This window comes from Hibiscus syriacus, unplaced genomic scaffold, assembly GCF_006381635.1.
Source record: "Hibiscus syriacus cultivar Baekdansim isolate YM2019G1 unplaced genomic scaffold, ASM638163v2 tig00112501_pilon, whole genome shotgun sequence".
NCBI lineage: Eukaryota > Viridiplantae > Streptophyta > Magnoliopsida > Malvales > Malvaceae > Hibiscus > Hibiscus syriacus.
In genome coordinates, this window is record NW_024063348.1 from 692328 (window position 1) to 715030 (window position 22703).

At 28.7% G+C, this 22703-nt stretch overlaps 1 protein-coding gene across 1 annotated transcript; it reads left to right on the forward strand.

The window, feature by feature from the left end:
• The first annotated feature begins 10593 nt into the window (after positions 1-10593).
• LOC120180738 (amino acid transporter AVT1C-like) lies at positions 10594-19161 on the forward strand. Its single transcript, XM_039186029.1, has 14 exons — positions 10594-10609; positions 11056-11123; positions 11205-11401; positions 15012-15331; positions 16300-16514; positions 16706-16729; positions 17017-17197; positions 17406-17625; positions 17813-17948; positions 18044-18063; positions 18177-18322; positions 18477-18520; positions 18766-18828; positions 18957-19161. The coding sequence occupies exons 3-14, from the start codon at positions 11220-11222 to the stop codon at positions 19053-19055; spliced, it is 1650 nt and encodes a 549-aa protein (XP_039041960.1). The 5' UTR covers positions 10594-10609; positions 11056-11123; positions 11205-11219; the 3' UTR covers positions 19056-19161.
• The last annotated feature ends 3542 nt before the right edge of the window (positions 19162-22703 follow it).

Below are 22703 nucleotides of genomic sequence, written 5' to 3' on the forward strand. Positions count from 1 at the left end.
AAGTATGATCATTTATGTACCGACTAGGTGCCGATGTATGATGAAATCCTTTAGGTAAGCAACCCTTCGTATCTTGTTTATGAAAACCATGTTTCATATCTTTTTTGGGATTGAATGTGATTAAATCTTGATCCTTTGACGCCAATGGTCTTGTGGCACTAGCAATGATTACCGTAGAACTCGATCTGATTACCTGAGACAGAGGAGATAAAAGAAGGAAGAAGTAGAGTAAAAACATGAAGAAAAGAGTGGTAGACATTGTTGGTTTGTGGCCTTGTGGGACGATAGTTTTGGATGGGGAATTGGAGGGGTGGCTTTAAATAGGGTAGTGAGACCGACTCAAATGTGTGCTAGCTAAGCAAAATGCTAGCTGGTCATAGTACAACTTGGTCCGGTGAACAATGGGATAGTTTTCCTTTTGAACAATGCAAAGTGATGAAGCTCGTGCATTCCATAACTCGCTATCATCATAGGCTTTAATAGCAATTAGTAGACGTATACATAGGATTTTATATTATGAGTACGAATTTATAAAATTTTATGAGGTAAAAATAGATTATTAATAAAATATATATATATACAATAATTTAAAATTTTCAAATAGATAACTACTTTATCTATATCTTTTCGTTCTAATCATTATCTCGTCAAAAGTCAACTACTTTTCTATTGCATTAATTCCTTACTTATACAGTTTATCGTTATAATTTTCCCATGTATTTGTTAAGCAATTAGTATTTATTTGACATGAAGTTAAAACTTGTTATATGTTATTATTGTATCTAATACTTATATGTAATCTCTGAGTTTATATTTCATAAACAATAACATATATATATATACAGGAACTTATATATGTATATTGATGTGTTATAATTTACCAAATTTAAGATATATTAATCTTGATAAATTTACATTAATTCGAATTTATTTTCTTGTAAAAAAAATAAATAAAAAAGAGATAAAAGAATGAGTCAAACATTGTCCCCATGACGATGTGCAGTTTGGGGAAATAAAGATATATATAATCGACTAGGAAAAGAAGTCAACGTTCTGAATATCATAAACGTGGAGAGTTATGATTGGAGCACGTGGAAGTAGTAGCGTACCCAATTTAGCCAGCCTTCGTTTTAACTACCGTGAAAAACCTTTACACGTCATCTCCGTCATCTGTCTGCCTTAATAATAAGCCACGTGTATATAAATCTGGAGAAAATATTGAAAGGTGAAAGATTGGGCTTGGCCAGCATGCAAGATCTCAACCACTTCCAACAAAGCTTGATTTTGAAGATCCCTGGATCAAAGCTGTACAGATTGACGTGGCAGATTGTTGCATTCACAGGTTTCAAATCTAAAATCTTCTTTGTTGACGTGGCAAATTGAATTCGAAGTTTGACTTTTAGAACGTGCTTCCATGCAAAGACAATAAAAACCTTCGAAAGAAATGGCGTAAGTTTACCGTAGAACCCTCGAGTGTACAGAATCATTTAGGCAGTGGCGCAGGAGTAGCAATTGCATACCCATTTTTCATAAAAAAAAATATCAACACTTAATATATTATATCAAAACTTAAAAATTCTGCACAATTTTTTTTTTTACTTTTCTGCTGACTTTTTTAAAAAAAAATTATGCTCAAATGACGTGAGTAGAAAGTTAAAAACATGTGTCAACCTTTTATTTCATATTTTAAATTAAAAACTATTGATTAAAATAATATATATCATTTTTAACCATTCATTTCACCTATAACTAAAGCTTCTGTTTTGTGTTTTAGTTCAAATTCACACAGACCCAAACCCCACTCTACTCAACTGTCAATTTCTTGTTTGAGTCTAAACCAGTGAATATTATAATATTTATTTTGGACTCCCATTTTTTAATTCATGGATCCACCATTGCTGATTTAGGTTTAATTATAATTTCAAAAATGATCTACTTTAAAAAATAAACCCTTAGTTTATTTCGATATTTCTCATATTTGTCTTCGATTGTTTCTAAGGTTCCATTAATTTACTGTAAAAGCATTTTTTAAAAGTTGATGGAGAGTAGAAGTAAATAAAAAATATTTTACTTAAACACAAATATTTGATTTTTGTTTGAAATATTAAACTGTGATTGTGCATTGTATGCGTGGCAAAACATTTTGATACTTTATTTGCGTGTTGATAATAATATTTAGTTTAAATTTTTAGATATTTAATAAAAATTAATATTTAGATTAAATTTTAATAGTAATATTCAGTTAATTTATAAATAAATAAATTTAAATTTATCTAACTTTTGATTATTCTTGATTTTTATATTTAACATTTACCCTACGTCACCCTGTACTCAACCCAAACCCAAACCCAATACCCAATCCAAACCCATGACTCAAATACGCCCACATGCAAAACCCAGTACTCAATTTTATTACTAATAATCACATCTATCGAAGGATGATATTATGAAGGGGGAAATCCATAGGGCACACAAAAGAATCAGAGTAGAATCTTGGATATAATAAATCAAGTGGAATCAGGGTAGATTCCAGTGGTTGAATCTGTAGATACCTTTTGCTCTTTTCCCCCCACTAATGCCATAGAAAACTAATAAAATTTGTTTTTGCAGTCACTTTTTGTCTGCTTTGTTAGGCTCTTCTTTGAATTTTACAAGTTGAGGCCGTCAAAACTTAGTTAAAAAAAACAAATAGCTATGTATATAAATATATTTGGTAAGGTACTTAATATGGCTGGTGGACAACTTTTAGTTGAGTACATACATCATCAAAAAAGAGTCTTAGTCGTATACATCATCCTCAGAGCACATATATGAAATGTCTTCTTAGCTTTAAAGGATAATTACTAGCCGCCGTATATATATTATATTTGATTTAGTGATAATAACCTATTTTGATGATAAATTAGAATTATTTATAGAAAGAAATTTGTTATTAACGTTTCGAATACTATATATTATAATTATTCTTGGATATTTATACACATAAATTTTAAAAGAGTATTTAAAATCTTGAAATGATGTAATTTTGAAAGGACTGTTTAGACCTCAAAATAGCATCATTTATGAAATATTGAAAATTTGAAATGTTTTTATTTTATTTTAATTTTTTTAGTACAATAGAAAACAAAGTTTCAATTAATTTCTAACAAACCCATATTTATTGAGTTAATTTTTCTCTTATACAAACGCGGAATAACAATACTAAAACAAATTTCCTCATAAATTATCAATGAAATTCAAAAAATTACCGATAGATTTAGCAGGAAAAAGTAAGAAATCTGAAAGAAAGAAAAAAGATAAGAGTAAGAAATCATAAAAAAAAAGGGGTCATGGCAATGAGAACTGAGAAACCCTTTAAAATTGTATTTTATGTAATTTAATAATTTTTATTTTAGGGAAACAGTAGTAGAGATGCGAATTGTTTACGAGGTGTCAAGATCATGCAGTGTGACGTGTGGATAAGAATACATTTTATTTTATGAATCAGTATAATTATAATTATAGCAGAGTTGATTAAAATAAAAAAATACAAAAAAATCGCTATGAATTATTTGAAATGCGTCCCTACGAAACAAAATGTTATTCCTCAGAAATTAAAACAATGGAGAATCTAACAAAAAGCATCGTGTTCACGGTTATCACATTGATTAAAATTTTTCAAAGTAATTGATCATAGTTTTTAGATTTATTATGGAACAATTTAACAACATAATTGATTATTTTGTTTGATATTAAAAGTTTAATTTAGTGTAAAGCAAATTACCAAATTTATAAGAAAAATATTTAAAAATAGAAGAATATATATTATAAAATATTTTAAAAAATCGATTAACTTTACTCTTATTTCTATTTTACTCGATAAAACTTAAATCTTTTTAATTTAATTATTAAACTTTTAAATTATTCTTATTTTGATCACCAATTGTTTATTTCCCTAACATAGTGTTGACTTGATTTTTATTTTTTATAAAATTTGGGCCGCGTAGGTGCCAACGTAAATTTTTCTTTTAATTTTAATTATAACCGCGTAGGTGCTCATCACCAATCACAACCCACTAAGAGGCATCTCACAAGCTTTCCCAATAACAAACTAAGGTGGCGTTTGATTAGATGGAATCCCTTGAAATTAGTGAGAATTGTAATTCAATTCTACCACTTTTCCATGTTTGGTTCAAGTTTTTTAAGGGAATTGAAATCCCTGATAAAATTCAATTCTCTTGTTGGAGGGAATTGAAATTTGACCATACTACCCTAATCAATCTTTTGGTAACTTATTCATATATTGAATAAAAATATTTTTTTATTATTTCGGGTCAGGTCAGGTTTCTAATTCATATATTTGGGTCGGGTCGGGTGAAACTTTATTTTGGTCGGGTCGGATCGGGTTTTTTTAAGTGTGATATTCAGGTTGAGTTCGGGTTTAGGGTGAAAAAAGGGGACCGACCCGAAAATATATATAATTCGGGTCGGGTCGGATTAAGTCACTGTTTTTATTAAATAAAAATATTTTTTTATTATTTCGGGTCGGGTCTGGTTGGATTTCTAATTCATATATTCGGGTCGGGACGGATGAAACTTTATTTTGTTCGGGTCGGGTTTTTTAAGTGTGATATTCGGGTCGAGTCGGTCGGGGTTTTTTAAGTGTGATATTCGGGTCGGGTTCAGGTTTAGGGTAAAAAATGGGACCGACCCAAAAATATATATAATTCGGGTCGGGTTGGATTAAGTCATTGTTTTTATTAAATAAAAATAATTTTTTTTATTATTTCGGGTCGGATTTCTAATTCATATATTCGGGTCGGGTCGGATGAAACTTTATTTTGTTCGGGTCATGTTTTTTAAGTGTGATATTCGGGTCGGGTCGGGTTCGGGTTTAGGGTGAAAAAAATCGGACCGACCCGAAAAATATATATAATTTTACCTTATATATTTAGGAATAATTACAATAATACCCTTCTATATATAATTTTTTTCAATTAAGTCAATGTTTTTATTGAATAAAAATAATTTTTTTATTATTTTGAGTCGTGTCGGGTCGAGTTTCTAATTCATATATTAAATAAAAATAATTTTTGGTATATTTTTTTGTAACTAATTAACATACTCCGATTGGAATGTATCGAAATATTGTTCTATCTTTTGGTAACTTATTAACATATTTTGATTGCGATGATTTTAACTTATAATGTTTATTAGCATGATTTTTATAATTTATTGAAATGAATAATTAATCAATAAAATGAAAATTTAATATTTTTTAATTTTTTATAATATATTACTACATGTAAGTTGTAAAATAACCTAAAATAAAGCAAAAAAATAAGAAGGGTAATTCTGTCATTTTACAGTACTGATACCAAATTCATCTGACATGTCTACGAAACAAACATAATATGGAATTGGATTCCAATTCCATTTCCTGTCAACCAAACAGTATATGGAATTGGATTCTAATTCCTACAAATTCCAATTCCTTCAACGAACCAAACGTCACCTAAGGGAATTCATGACTAAAAGAGGGATAACGTGCACTCTTGTCCAAGTCCCCGTTTTATATCAAACCAAGCTGATCGGCCTATAAATGTAAAGAGAAGTTATTGATAGAGGTATAATAATATGAGGCGATAAAAATTGAAAAAGAAAAAGAAAAAATAAGATAAAAATAACAAAATTGGAATTAGCGATAATTTTAATAAATAAAAAATTAATTATTTCTTATTTTTTATTTTGTTATTAGATATAATCAACATTCTAAAAAAAATGAATAATCATTGTTATTTAAATGATAATTTATGTTAAACAAATTTGTCCACTATCCTTTAAATGACAAGATAAATCCCAAAAAAATTATTTGATATCTCGATTTTACCACAATTTTTGAATCATCTCGGATTAAAGAATGATAGAAGAAATAATTAAATTTTGTCTTAAGATTATTAGAAGGATAACAATCTGATACGATAATCATACCCGAGATAATGAAACAAACGAAATTAAACTTCTTAAGTAATAAAAAAATCGACATTGTAATAAATACTCTATCCGATAAATCAACCTATTGGATACTAGTTAAGCCATGTCGCTAAATAGTTTGTTTAAATATATTTTCAATTAATCATTTGGTGCTCGAAATTGTTGGTCGTCTGTCTCTCATCATACAACAACTAAATGATCAACATACAATAACACAACTATAAAGATCACGAATATCCCTTGTCTTCATCTATCAACTAAAAACTAAAGGAAGAGAAAAATAATTAAGTTGTTTCCAAATTCTTGAATTATGAATTGTGTTTAACCTAAAAGGTTAGCACAATATTTTTGTGGAATTCTTATAAAAGATTTACTAAAGATAGTTATCTCATTAATATTGAAATTTAAAGAGATAATATCTTTTAACAGATAAAAAAATATGAAATAATCAAAAAGATATATCATATTAATATTAAGAAATTATATGAATTTAATTTAATTATTAAATTCATCAATGAATTCACCTCACTTTTTCCAATGATCATATTATCTTTTTTGGTGCGGGGAGTAATATATTTCTGTTTAGACTCTATCCAATAACGAATGACGAAGATCGAAGAATAAGAAATTAAAATTAAAATGTTCAAAATTAAGTTTGCGGAGTTCGATGTATTTTTAGTTAAAACAAACATTAAATTCTCGCTCAAGAGAGAAAAATGAGTTTAATGAAAAATTTTGAGACTCATCGATCGTCATTAACGACACACAACGATGGTTGATACAGTGGCTATACTCGATGGGTAATGATCAAAATCTTGAAAGAGTGAGATAAAATTAAAGGAAAAAAAAAAGGAAAAGTGATTTTATAGGGCCGTTTTAGTCTAAATTTGATTTTTCAAAATAACATTATTTTTGTTTCATGTATCATATCATAACGTCATTAATTATTTAAGGGTAAAGTACACAAATGATCCCTGTCTATAGGGTGTTATTTTGTTGAGTCCCCCGACTATTAAAAGTTATAAAATGATCCTCTAACCATAAGATGTTTCTTTGTTAAGTCCAATAGATTATTAAAAATTACAATAATGGTCATCCAACTATTCATATATTTCAAACTCGTCATTTTTCGTTAAAAAGTGATTATTAATGATGATTTAAATATTTAGTTTGATTAGTACACTTAGAGTAAAAATGAGTTTTGTTCTTTTTAGAGATTTCTGGTTCGAACATCTACATTGATTTAAAAAAAGTAAACTAATAAAAAATATATAATTTGACCCAAAAAATAATTCAAATATCTAACTGGGTAAAATAAATTTATATGCAATTAAACTTTATTATATTAATTATTGTTGTTATTATGATTTTGAGTGAGATTGAATTATTATATTTATATATGCATTTTTTATGATTGAAGTTGATTTCCAATAGATTATAGACTTGCATTCTGATCCATTCAGCAGACAATCACGAAATGGTCCATGTGCATAGATTTGGATTTTTTATTTTAAGACTGAAAAAAAATTAACATCTTTTACATTGTCCTTTGAACCCAGACTGGATCTACAGTGATGTACATTACATGCAAATCATTATTTTTCCCTTCTTCGTTCTGTTAATAATATTTAATTTTATATCCTACAAATAATATCTCTTAAATCTGATATTGGAATATAGATGTACGGTTCATATATATCATGGTCAACCAACAACTTGATAACTTGAACCAATTGGTCAAGTTGGTAGACTCTTACGTAATATTTTTGGTTTTAGAAGCTTTCACAGTTAAAAAGTAATTTGTAAGAAAAATATTATTATTAATAGTGGAATAATATATATCATGTTGTGTATCTCACTTTCATTTATATATATACATATTCTAAATAAAATATATATATATATCATTATATAAGAGTGTTGATTCAGCTGGTCCTATCAAAATATTGATATGATGAAATGTACTTTATTAATGATTTAATGATTTTAAGGGAAAATGATAGTGTTATTTTCTTTAGAGGTTTTGGGTTTAAGTAATTTTGTCTGCAAGATGTGTGTACATTGTCAATAAATTTAAAAAATATCTAGAAATATATTATATCATTATCACATCAAACTATTAAAAGAAAGAGTTAACCAATCTAAAATACTTAGTTAATTTGACTACCTGTTCCAATTCTTCTAAGTTAAATTTATAAATATATTTTTGTGCTATGATTTGTCTTTTATTTTAATAAATTTTCATGCTAATGCATGTTAAATATGTTGAACATAATTTTAATTTAAAATATGTACATTAACTTTGTATTTGAGATGAATTAATTTTTTCATATATGTTTCTTTTGTTTTATATTTTTATGATTTTGTACGAATCAAGTTATCTCAGTGGTTAAATGAATGGTTGTTATTCTTAGAGATCCAAGGTTCGAGCACCAGAGACTGCATAGAGACTTTAAATATTCCTTGTCAGATAGTTAATAGTCTTTAGAACAGATACTCTAATTGTAAACATCCTAAATTAATAAAAAAATATTTTAATGATTTTTTCATTAAATCCTTCTAGATAACGGTAATTATTAATTTTAAATAAAATAATTTAATAAATTCACCATATAATTTATTAAATATAGTTTACATCCAACCAGTGTCAAATAATTTGGCTGGATTTGTCGTTTTGTAAAGGATAATTAGAAGCACATGTACATAAATTTGAGAAGTGGAAAATCAACAACGCAAGCAAGACGGTAATATGAATGAGATTTGGACAAAGGAATATCATGTTCCTGTGGAATCAATAATGATTTATTATGAATTATAATTCAATTTGTGAATAAATAAATAAAAATGAAACTAATATAGTTTTTCTAATGAATAGAAAATAGATGGATTACATCCTTTAAGTAATCATTTAAAGTTAATGAAAAAGGTTAGTGGTCACAATAGTTATAATTTTTTCAGTAAATGTTTGAATTGAATCTTTATTCTTTAAGAAACCTTTAAATACATTATTTAAATTTGAAACAAATTATTATTTGAATAATATTTTAAATTTCTTTTCTCCATCGCATGTATTTGTTAAAATATCATAAAACCAATTACTGTTGCATAATTTATAATCACAACAAAAATTAAAATTTATATTTACAACAAAAATAAAAGATGGGTTTTTAATATACTATTTGATATTTGTATTTGTCACTTTATTTATAAATGTAGTACTTTTGTACAAATTAAATTTATAATGTCAATGTTTATTATATATTTATATATTTTTTATATCTCATATATTTTCACCCTTTTTTTGTATGAAATACAGATTTTTTCATGAACTACAGATGTCGTCTGTTTTATGATTTAAGCATAGACTATATAATACTTTTAAATGTTTCTTATGTAATACTATAGTTATATATATATATGGTTAAAGGAAATATTTACCTTAAAAATATAATATCTTTCTACTTAACAAAAATATAATATTAATTTATGTTTTTCTTAAATAACCTTACACTTTGATATACATATGAATGACTTATCACTATATGCACGAGTGAACAAGAACCTCAAAAATTAATATCATATATTCATATAGATGAATTAAATTATATTTGAAAATATAATTTCATTTTATATTATTTCTAATAGTTTAAGGTGATTACAAGATAGTATTTGTTTAAAAGTTTTCCCAATAATTGCAACTTGCATATACTCTGCAAACGCAACAGCTCAAACTTAGGTCATCCAGGGAGAAAATATTATTTTTTTACTACTTAGACCACTCAATGGATTTATTTTATATTATTTTTAAATACAAATAATTCTAAAAATGAAATATGTTTTTTATGAATTAGTTAAATACTTGCAAAAGTGAGTTATTGTTTGTTCTTGTATCATGCAAGATTTAGTAATAAGCTGTAAATTCAGAGTAAAAATGGCAACAATAATCAAACATAATATAAGAATCAACTTCATAAATCACATCTTGTGATTCTTTCTAACTTTTTCTATGAAATAAATGCTACCATTTATGGCGTAATTACCGGATATTTATTGTTCATATATTACTTACTATATAAGTGGTGCAATTCAAATTTTCATATTTAAATAAAGTAATTATTCTGAGATAGGAAGAAGAGGGTTAATTTAATCGTGTCCATTAATTTAATCGGTAATTAAATTCAATTCGAGTTATTTAAGGTTATTCTAATACTAATAAAGAATGTTAGTTATTTAAAATTGACTAGTCATAATTAATTTAATTAAAATATTGCATTGGATTTTTTCCCAAATCAAACAATTAATTTTATAAAATTTAAAATCTTAAAAATATGAATTTATAATAATCAAATATCATACGTATATTAGGAATTTTAGAAATAGTTGTCGGGTAGTGAGTGGCACCAAGTTTTGCAGGAAAAATCCATTGGACATACATTTACAGCTTCGTATATTTCTTTAAAGAAATAAATAATAAATTATTAGGGTTTTTATCTTCGTGACGCTCATATGAATAATTCAATTTGAGAAAAAAAATACTTTATTGATTGATTGATTTATTTATATATTTGAGAGAAACAATTCAAGCAAATCAAATCAACAGACAACTTTTTCTCTCTGTTTCTAGCAGTCTCTTAAGGTGTGATTGGTTTTCCATATTGTTTCTTCTTCTTCATACAGATCTTGAACTCTTTCTGTTTCAGTTTCAGTTTGTAGTTTAAATCTTTGTAGGTACACGGAAAATGGTTTCTGTTTAGTGTTGCTGGGAAAATTATGCTTTCTATTCTTTTTGCTACTTATTTTTAGAGTTTGTTTATGATCCTGTTTGATTCCTGAGAAACTGAGCTGAAGGAAAAAAATAAATGTCTTGAAGAGAAGTTTTTTTTTTGTCACTTCAGCCGAGTTTTCTGTCTTGCACAAACCAAACAGAACATACAAACTCTTATTCTTAATTAATTCCTACGCTTCACATTCTTTACAATTTGCAAACCATTTTGACTGCCGTTTTCAGTATTTTAATATCAAGAACACAATCTTTACAAATTCCCTCTCATTTTCTCATGCAGCTTAATGAACATTTTGTAGGTGGAAAACAACATTCCAAAACAGCCAAATCACCGGACAAAGAACATTATTGAATACCTCAATTTAAGGTAAGCAAAACTGGGTTTTTCTTTTCCTTTTTTGTTTCGTAGAATTTTTTTCTTAATCGGATTTCTTTCGATTTTCCCAAGAAACTTGGGAAGAAAATGAAGAAATCAGTGTCGGAAAATAGTTTTTACATTGAGAGCGAAGAGGAAGAAGATGAAGAGAAGGTATTCAACGGTGAAGGAGTTGATGGAAATGAATCAGATGCTTCAGATTCATCGGCCGAAAATCAGCAGCAAAATAAACCCAGCTCTTACAACACTTCATGGCCTCAAAGTTACAGGTCATTTCCCTTTCTCTCTCACTATATACTACTTTCTTCTTAGATACAACTTGGGGTATGAATATCTTCTGCAAATATTAATAAGATCATTTTTTGTAATTGTTGTGATCCATTTAAAGTTTAATATAAAGTATATTTGCAATCTGTTAATTAAATTGTAAATTGTATAAATTATTTAGTTATGATATAATAATAAAAATAAGTAACTATATTAGATGATTATCCTAAGAAACTATCAAAGCAAGAGCACGGGCTACACTTAGGGATGGGTTTGGGTCAGGTTGGCCGACCCGACCTAACCCGAAAAATATATATCATTCACCCGAATCGAATCCAAATCGATTTTTTGAGATAAAATCCGAATCCAATCCGACCCAACCCGAAATAATAAAAAATATTATTTTTTATTCAATAAAAATAGTGATTTAATTGAAAAAAATAATATATAGAGGGTTATCATTGTAATTATATATATATATAAGGTAAAATTATTTTTTTAGGTCGGATCTAATATTTTTCACTCTAAATCCGAATCTGACCCGAACAACACTTTAAAAAAAACTCGATTTGACCATACCTAAATCCGAATTAAAAAAAAAACTAGACTCGATTGGGTCAGGTCCAACCTGTCATGTTTGAGTCTCATGAGATGACTCGTGTTAAGTGGGATCTTCAAGTACTAAATGATGATTGAGACGAAAGGTGAATGTTTTGAAACAGTTGGCCAACAATTGCATATGCAATTATTGAATTGGGCGCTGTTCATGTTGTAACGTGAATCCTCCTCTATGGGGCTTATTACACCATATGTCATATAATATTCATTTAATATTATTTATATATTTTTTTATATATCTGATTAAACGATAATATTGTTATTATTTTTTTCCTAAAAGTTTAGGTAAGAGATGACTTTTCAATTCAGGATCAGGGTATTCTTAGGATCCAATTAAGATTTACATAGAAATTTACAGATTACCAACTAAAAATGATGATGATAGGATTCGAACTTAACTTTACAAGCTCAAATTCTTGAATTCCAACTATTTGTGTCAAAATTCATTGGTAAAGATATTATTTGTTTATAAATGTAACACCCATAACCCGTATAATTATATCTATACAGATTATAGATGTTATTCGAATTTCGAAAACCATTTCCAATTCAAAAGATTTTTAAATTTATTTTCTTAAAATGGTAAATGATATTATAAAATATCAAATTATATGAATTATGTTTCGTTATAACAAATTTAAAACAAAATATTTTTTTTATGAATAGTGAATAGTGGGAGAATCGATTCCTGTAGCAGGGGAATCGGTACCCCTTTAATATACTGGAAAATTTTAACAAACATGGGTACTGTTCATTACTGTTCATTGTTACATTATCTGCTATAGTAACTTCCGAAAATTACATATAAAACTCATACAAATTAACCTTTCATTACTATCAATTTACCAATTTGTTTCCAAATTAATTCAACAAAACAAATTGAACATTATCAAATTACATGTCACTATCTAAGTCAAATTCCCTCATAGGATGTCTTACTGATATTGAAATATACTATTCGATGCTTCATGTCACTTTGAACTCTTTATTCCAATACTGACTTTTTACCTACGCGTAAAAATCATCACACGCTAAGTATAAACTTAGTGAGACAATGTAAAACAGTAAACAGTGCAATACAATTCATGCATGAATTTCAATGTAAAATTCAATATGCCATAAAATCATGTTATTTGCATATCCAATATTTTACAATGATAAAAATGATATAAAATTACTTATCATTTATTTTCCATTTATCCCATAATCTCGTAAGCATATTTTACCAATATACTTACCATTTATACCATAAGCTCGTAAGTTTATTTCATCAATATACTTACCATTTAATCCATAAGTTCGTAAGCTTATTTTACCAATGTACTTACCATTTATTTCATAAGCTTGTAAGCTTATTTTACCAATATACTTACCATTTATTCCATAAGCTCGTAAGCTTATTTTATCAATATACTTACCATTTAATACCATAAGCTCGTAAGCTTATTTTACCAATATACTTGCCATTATTCCATAAGCTCGTAAGCTTATTTTACCAATAAACCATAAATCATAGCCCATAGTCTAACTGTATGAGGAACCTAGTATGAGGAACCTAGTATGAGGAACCTAGTATAGGAGTCAAATATTGCACCGAAGTGCTGAGGTCAAGCTTTGCTCACCTAATAATGCACCGTAGTGCTGAGGTCGGGATTTACACACCTAATACACCGTAGTGTTTGTACCGTGTCTTCACTAGACACTAAGGCATGCACTATGTGCCTTCTCTAGACACTCTAGTGCTACCTAATATTGCAGCTGCTATACTCTATGGCATGTCATTAATACCATCGAACCTCAATAACATACTTGGGCATATAGTCAATTTTATTTGATCCATCCATGGCAAAGTATATCAATACCATTTAACGTTGGGTAGTTCATACTCGAAATATCATTCATGATAAAAATCATATATGTTCATAATAACATCATATGCAAAAATCAGTGATCCATGCATTTTATATTCAACCTTTGACATTTTTAGAATATGTCAAATATATGATAAATGACATAAATATCATGTCAAGATAAACAAGGTCGACTTATCGCAAGTCTTTCTGATGATATATAAGACATCCATGTATAATGTCATGCATGTATTGCACTCACCTTGACACTTTATATCTTTCAAAATATGTGTCTTACTATTGTCCACAATATACCATTTTTATACTTGACCTGCTTCAATCAGAAATCAATCATGATCTTTGAAGAAGCCCACGTCTGATTGAAGAAGAAGATGCACAAATTTGGATGAAATGTGGGAAACATCTCATCTTAATTTACATTTCATTCCACTTTAAATGAATATAATATTCATTTAGTTGAGATAAGACCAAATCACCCTTAATGGATCTTCATATTCACCACATAACCAAGCCATCTGATCCTTATCATATTAAAAATTCAAATATGAGTTAATTTCTTTCATTTCCGAAATTCCCCTTGAATTTTAAAAAATTGCGTTTTAGTCACTAAATTCCACTGTTTCGATTAAATCTGAAAAATTGCACAATTCCAAACCAAATTTCTCTGATCCAAAATATTAAAATAATATTTCCAACCATTTTATAACACCCTTCAAATTTTTTTAAAGTTCCAATTCGAACCGAAATTATCGATTCCTTATCGGACTTTAACCATTTCTAATTTTTATTTACTAAAATTTCAAATCCAAAAATATGATTTCTATAAAACCCCACTCTCAAGAGTAAACTATCTATTTATGGAATAAAATTCTTTTTAGGAAATTTATCACTTAATTCCCTAAATTTTTTCTCAATTTTCTACTTTGACCATCGAACTTTCAAAATTTACAATTTGGTCATTATCTAAATTTTTGGGTATTACAATTATATTTTCTAATCATTAATAACGCACTAATATATTAAAATATAATACTTTTGTTAAGTGTCGAGTTACTTCTTTGAAACATTTCTTCAAACCATCTAGTGTCAAGTGCTAACGGCTTCTGTTAAATTTCCTTGACAGGCAATCCATTGATTTATACAGCAGTGTACCATCGCCGAGCATCGGGTTCTTAGGCACTCCGACTCTTTCAAGATTAAGCAGTTCATATCTTTCATCGTCGTTAACCAGACGACACACTCCAGAATCGTTATCCGCAGCGACGAAGCCATTACTGCCTACCGTTGATGATCAAATACAGCCTCATAGACGAAGCTCTCACACCTTGCTGCCTCCTATCCCGTCGAGAAGGCAATCTGTAAGACTAGACGATAAAACATCCAAAGTCTCGCATGAAATTCCACTCCCTCGACAGTGCTCTTATGGTCAAGCTGTTCTCAATGGTTAGTTTTAACTCCTTCAATTCCCCAACTTTTTAACAATTATCTGCCATTTAGTTTCAACTTGACGCGATTCTATATATAAAAGATAACGCAACCAATAAATATCTCAAATATTAGTATTATAATACAAATACGACCTGTCATGTCTAAATTCAACTAATGGAAACTATTGTTTATGGATTAGATCAAATTGTTTAGGGAAAAAAACAAGGGTAAACTACACTTTTGATAACTTAACTTTATTTTCTCTCTTATTTCATTCATTGTACTTTTGATTTTTTTTAATTTACTCACTGAACTTTATAACTCGAATTTTTTTTATCACTCTAATGTTAAAAAATTAACGGCGTTTTGGCATGGTCGTATTTAAATCAAAACGACTTCGTTTTAGTCTAAAATTTGATTTTTTTTAAAGAATTCAAAACGACGTCTTTTTGATGTAGGTCTTCATATCATAACGCCGTTTAATTATTTAATGGCGGGATGACAAAAAAATTCAATCTATAAACTATAAAGTTCAATGAGCAAATTAAAAAAAAATTGAAAGTACAATGAATGAAATAAGAGAGAGTAAAGTTCAGCTGCCAAACATGTAATTTACCCAAAAAAATCGTCAATGTTTGACTTGATTTTGATTTCAGTTTTTATTATTTCCATTTTACATGATTTTAGTTGAACTTTGATTTTGTGGTTTTATAGCGACTTGATTATTCAAAACACGGATCTGAGCCTATCAAAAGGCCAGATGCCATGCCAGGATTGCTACAGCTTCCCAACCTTAATCTTGGTGCCGACGTTTCAATAGTGGACCACAAAAACCTAGCAAGTTAGGCTAATTCTGGCGTCACATCAATTCAATTTAAACTGAACTAGGCTGATTCCTATTGTCTCCATCGTCACGTGAACTGTTTGGCATTTTGTTTTGTTTGCTTAGTTTATATTTTTCTGTTAATGTGGGTTGGATGCAGGGATTAATGTGCTATGTGGAGTGGGGATCCTATCAACCCCCTATGCAGCAAAAGAAGGGGGATGGTTAGGGCTTATAATATTATTCACATTTGCACTGCTCTCATTTTACACTGGCCTGCTCTTGCGCCAATGCCTTGACAGTCAACCTGGTCTCGAAACTTACCCCGATATCGGTCAAGCTGCTTTCGGTACTGCTGGTAGAATCGCCCTCTCTGTAAGTCTGTCTCTTCCTTTTGTTGATTACATTGATTGAGTCGTTCAGTTTGATATTTTTATTCAATATTTTGATTGACTTTAAGTTTGCCTTTTAATAAGAAGAAAACTGGGAAACTAACAAAGTAAGCACTAGTTTACAAAAACTGAATGATCACTGATGCCAATTTCCTTTTTTTATTTATGGTGCAGATAATTTTATACGCGGAGCTATATGTAAGTACATCTAGCTTTTTCTGAAAGAATGTTTTGTATTTTCGTTGATTAATCCAATAGTTGTCTAGTCACACTGGGGACACAAAATAGAAGCAATGATTCCTAACAGGGGTCCTACTTTTTTGGCTTTTTGTTCCGCTTTCTTTAACTTCTTTCTCTAATGCACATGTTCACTGCTGAAGGATTTATTTTTTGTTACTCGGATTTAAACAAGAGTATTGGATGTAGATGTTCTTGAACTGTCTGTGTTAGGAATTCTTTCTTAACACAGTCGTAAAAATGTGCAGGCTTGCTGTGTTGAGTATATAATTTTAGAGGGTGATAACTTGGCATCATTATTCCCAAATGCATATATTAGTTGGGGTGGATTGGAGTTAAGCCCGCAACGTCTGTTTGCTTTGATAACGACCCTTGCTGTTCTTCCCACTGTTTGGCTCAGAGACCTCAGTGTTCTAAGTTATATCTCCGGTAAGACAGATTGATCTATAACGTTTCCAAACTGAAAACCTATACTTCCATTAATATATTCATGGATTCGACTTTTTTCTCAAAGTATTTATATCCGATACCTATTCAGACATAGACAGAGATTTACTGGAGGAGTAATGGTTCGATTTATTGGTTAATGTTCATTCAGCAACATTTTGTGACATGGTTTTAGCGTATTGTTTTATAGCTGGTGGAGTGGTGGCATCAATCATGGTAGTACTTTGCTTGTTTTGGGTTGGTTTGTTCGACAATGTTGGGTTCCATAACAAAGGAAAACCCTTGAATATGGCTACTCTTCCCGTTGCTGTTGGGCTCTATGGTTACTGCTATTCAGGACATGCTGTTTTCCCCAACATCTATACGTCAATGGCAAAGCCTAATCAATTCCCTTCCGTCCTTATGGCCTGGTAAAATCAAGTTCCTTGGATTTATTTACATGACTTCAATTCCGTAACTTTTCTGAAATAGTATTACTTGAACTCTTTATTCTCTTAAATATCCTTGTCTAATACTCCTTTTTGACATGTATTCCTGCATAAAGTCATATAAATATGTTAGTTCTTATCGATCTTTCTTTCATTTATTTCCTTGCAGTTTTGCAATCTGTTCATTGTTGTATGCTGGAACTGCAGTTATGGGTTACATGATGTTTGGGGAAGCAACGGAATCGCAGTTTACGCTTAATATGCCTAAAGATCTCATTGCTTCAAAGATTGCAGTGTGGACTACGGTAAGTTTTCCCTGTCACTTTCCATTATAATTATATACTCACTTTCCCTTCATATCATATCCCATCTGTTAACTTCAATTATTTTCTTTTTGCAGGTTGTCAACCCATTTACCAAATATCCTTTCTTTTTATATTTATATTAATCAGATTTAGATTCCAGACTTCTTTTAAGACAACTTTTCATGCATTCATAAGAAAATCAGTGTTTTGCCTTAATTTAGACCGAACATATGCGTTGACAATGTCACCTGTGGCAATGAGTCTCGAAGAGTTGATTCCATCAAGCCATCTTAAGTCTCACATCTACGCCATCTTAATTAGAACATCGCTTGTGATCTCCACCTTGATTGTCGGTCTCACCATCCCCTTCTTTGGTACGCCTCTTCTCTGTTTTATTCGTTTACAAGATGTTTAAATTGCGGATTCATATGCGAGTGTTAGATACAAGTTATGTGTCTGACATAAATATGTTTACCGAAACCGACCCGCGGAGTTATATGTATATTGAAATTTTTTCACTTGTTGCAGGATTGGTCATGTCATTAATAGGATCTTTGCTCACAATGCTTGTGGTAAGTTTACCTTTACATGTTCCTCGATTTCATTATTCAAATTATTTATTATTCTTAAGTTATGTGTCAAACACTTCAATTTAAAATATATGTGGATATTAAAAATGTGATCATCCAAATAAATGAAAACAACTTTAGACAAAAACGAATATTTATCATTTAACAATCACCATTGAATTTGTGTACATTGCTACTTGACATAGAACAGAAGATTAATTCATTTTTGATGATTTCTTGAATGACAGACCTTGATACTTCCTCCAGCTTGTTATTTAAGCATCTTGAGGGGTAAAGTAACCCGAATGCAGGTACGATCGTATCTTATAACAGATACTCGTATCTAATACTCACTGCATTTAAAATTTATCTTTTGCCTTTTATTATCTATTTTACTGCAGCCTATTCTAATAAAAATTTCCTTTCTTGTTTTGTATAGGCAACTCTTTGTGTTATAGTTATTGCAGTGGGAGTCGTTTCATCACTCTTTGGAACATACTCAGCACTCTCCAAAATCATTGAGAATTTGAGAAGCTAAAAGTGTTTTTATTTCAAGGTTTTTGCGAATTTTAAATCAGCTTGAGCTTCCTTGTTTGGTGGCTTTCCGCTTCTGCAATTCCAAAATTTCGAGTTAAATTCTTGAATTTTTATCTCTCTATATCCGGTTTTGATTTATAGTTTTTCTTATGTAATTCAGACTGAAAAAATGTATCAATTTGAATGAACCCGGTATGTCTTTCTATTTCTGTTCCATTTTCTCATTATATATGTGGTCTAATACATTAATTTTGATTTAATTTAATTTTTATAAATAATTAGAATTGTAATCAATATAACTTCATTCTATGTTTATATATTTTATAAATATATGATTTTCATATAAAATTTAAACCAAACACATAATGACATGTGATTATATATGCATGTATAGTTTTTAACCTAATTAATACTTTTAAAACTTTATATTTGTAAACTTTTTTTCTAGCGGCTTTCTTCTTGTGCTTTTTTCTTCTTTATTTGACAATCAATGACACTAGTCTTTGTGTTGGTCGTTGATTATTTATATTCCTTGTTTTATTTATTTATTTTCTTATATTTCATCTTCTTCTTTCTAAAATTTTAATTTTCATTAACTCTGTCTCTTTGACACACTTTCGTCTATCTCTATGACACATTTTTCTCAACATTTTGGTACGTTTTTGGTCGTTTGATCATTTTTGTTTAATTTTTCCAGAGTTTGATTTGAAGACGCATTGACTGATCAAATTGGAGCTTATTTGTTATCTTGTTGATCTTCCTGCTTTAAACCCTAATAATGAATTTGAATACACGATTTACGTTCAGATATAGTGTTCTCACTATGCCTAACTTTGATTTTCGAATGTCGGTGGACGTTCAATACTTTAATCCCCTATTGTGGTTCATTTACCGATGTAGTTATATCTGTTCATATCTATCTTTTGTTCGAGGTTTTTGGAAGACTTTTTAACCTTTTCTTTGCATGGTCCTTATGAGATCCTCAAGTGGCTAGTTTCTTATGTTAATGATTATATGGATATGTCTTAATTATATGTTCATTGTAATGTTAGATATCATCTCTTTTTTTAATAAAACTAGTGGCTTCTATTTGCATAAAAATTATATATGCACACAAACATACTTATATATATATATATATATATATAATATTTTTATTTTTATTTTTTAAATCAAATATATTACAAACATACTTATATATATATATATATATATATATATATATAATATTTTTATTTTTATTTTTTAAATCAAATATATTTCAATTAGATATATTGAAATATGTTTATACAAATATAAAATTTTAAAATTATAAATTAGATTAAAAAACTAAATTTATGGATTATATATAAGTAATTATATAAAATTCTAATAATTTTAACATAAACATTAAATTTCCGTTACTTTTATCATTTTATTAAATTTGGTCATTGAAACGCTTAATGTCGTTATTATGAAAACGTGACATGTAAGTAAAAAATTTAATTGTTATTTTAATTTCTATATTTTATAAATTCAAAGTAGTTTAGGGATAAATATTTTAATTTTTTTAATATGCTTTTCATTTAAAAAACACACCCGTCCGCTTTTGGCTGCTGTTCATTTTTTTCTGTCATCGGTGATCTCAGTCCGACTTTCAAACACTATTTTTCCGATCACCTCGCCGTACACAGGAACTCCCATCGCCTCTCTCCACATGCTTCTCGCCGTACACTATTTTTACTCACTATTCAATAGATAAAATAACTTGAATTTGAGAAAATTTAAATTTAAAGACCATTTTTAACATATATTTTGATGACTTTAATATAGAAGCAACAAAAAAGATCTTTTGATAATCTTAAAAGTTAATTAATCGTATAGTTTGCTTTACGAAACGATAAATATACATTTTATGGAAAAAAAAATAATCTCCTACCCCCATCCAAAAATTAATTAAAGAATTATACCAAAAAAATTAAAGAATATTTACTTACCATTTTAGGAAAGCTTGTTGCATTCCCCCACCCCCCCCCCCACCCCCTACAATTTAGCCGGTGTATAATTGTTGTCAATTTCCATCCTCTCATGATATCTTCCCAATTCAGACCTTGCCGTCCATTTAAAAGTATAGTGCAGTAATCAAATTGCCACATCTGTGTGTTTTGTCCCTTTATTCCTAGTTCATCTACCTAATATTAATTGTGGTCCATTTGTCGTGAACTAAATGTAATGTTCAAACTTCAATAAATTTTTTAATAATTCGGGTGATTAAAGATAGTATTTGTTTAGAATTTGTTTTTGTCATCGACAATATATATACATCCTGCATACACAATTACTCAATGAATTTTCTAAGGAAATTAAAATTCTCTTTTATTATTAATGGGTTCAAAATTCAAAAAGAAATTAAAAGAGATTGGGACGTGATGGGTATCAAATTCATTAGACACGATAAGGCTTAGCAACATTATAGATAGTCATTTGTTATGGACATGTCTCCCACGGTTCTACCCCCACAACAGCTTTGAAAAAACAAACCAATTTACTATTCAACCTTTTGGTATAATTTTAGTTTTGATTTTTTTTATTATGTTTAAATTTAATATTTAGTTCATAAACTTTTTTTTGAATAAGCTCAAATCGCAATATTATTAGTTACTTTGTTTAAACAAGTTTTATATTTTTTTGCTGAAACGAGTATCTTGGATGAGCAATATGGTCGGCCTTTAGTCTTGGAATTGTTCTTCCATATACAACTGTTCAAATATAAATAAAAATATTTTTATAAATTAAAATTTACATATGTCGGTTTCTACAGCCTATATGTGAAGCTTAAACAATGTGTGTAATGTAAAGTTGGTTTTCTAGCTTGTGCATTTATTTGCAAATTTTAAAAACTGACTTAATGCTTTCTCATCCATTAAACCTTTGACATCCAAATCGATGCATATGCGTTTATATTTTCTTAATAGTTTAAAGTGATTATAAGAAGTAATATTTATTTATAATTTTTTAATTTATTGATAACGCATACACTTTATAGATATAACTGTTTGAAGTAAAAACCTCTAGGAGAAATAACATTTCTTTTGATCACTATTTCCAATTGATAAGTTTATGTACTTATATTATTTTATACTTTAATAATAAATCTCTCCTGTATATATTATTTGAGACACTGCTTATATTGTTTTCCAAACTTCACAAATAATTTTAAAATAATTACTTTTTTAACAAGAATATGAGCCACTCTTTGAATCCTACTTATGGACTCTAAAGACTTTAATTATGGTATATATATATATATATTCCAGGGCTTATTTCATTTGGTTTAGTTTGATTTGATTTAAAGTGTTATTTAATAACAAAGTATATTTAATTTTAATTATAAAACATATACATTTAAATATTTAAAATTGTGGTTAAATCAACCCGGCCCGTGAGCATGTATGTATAGTATCACGTGCAAGTACATATAGAAGATTGGGGTGTTATCAAATAATGAAGAAAGCAATAAGGGTAAATGTATACTTTTAGGATAAGGGTAAATGTATACTTTTAGGGAAATTCTCACGTGCGGCAGATTTAATATACGGTTAAAGAAATGTACTATCGGTTTTGTTATTATTTTTTTTAACAAAATCAGTAAAAAATTATTGAAAACAAT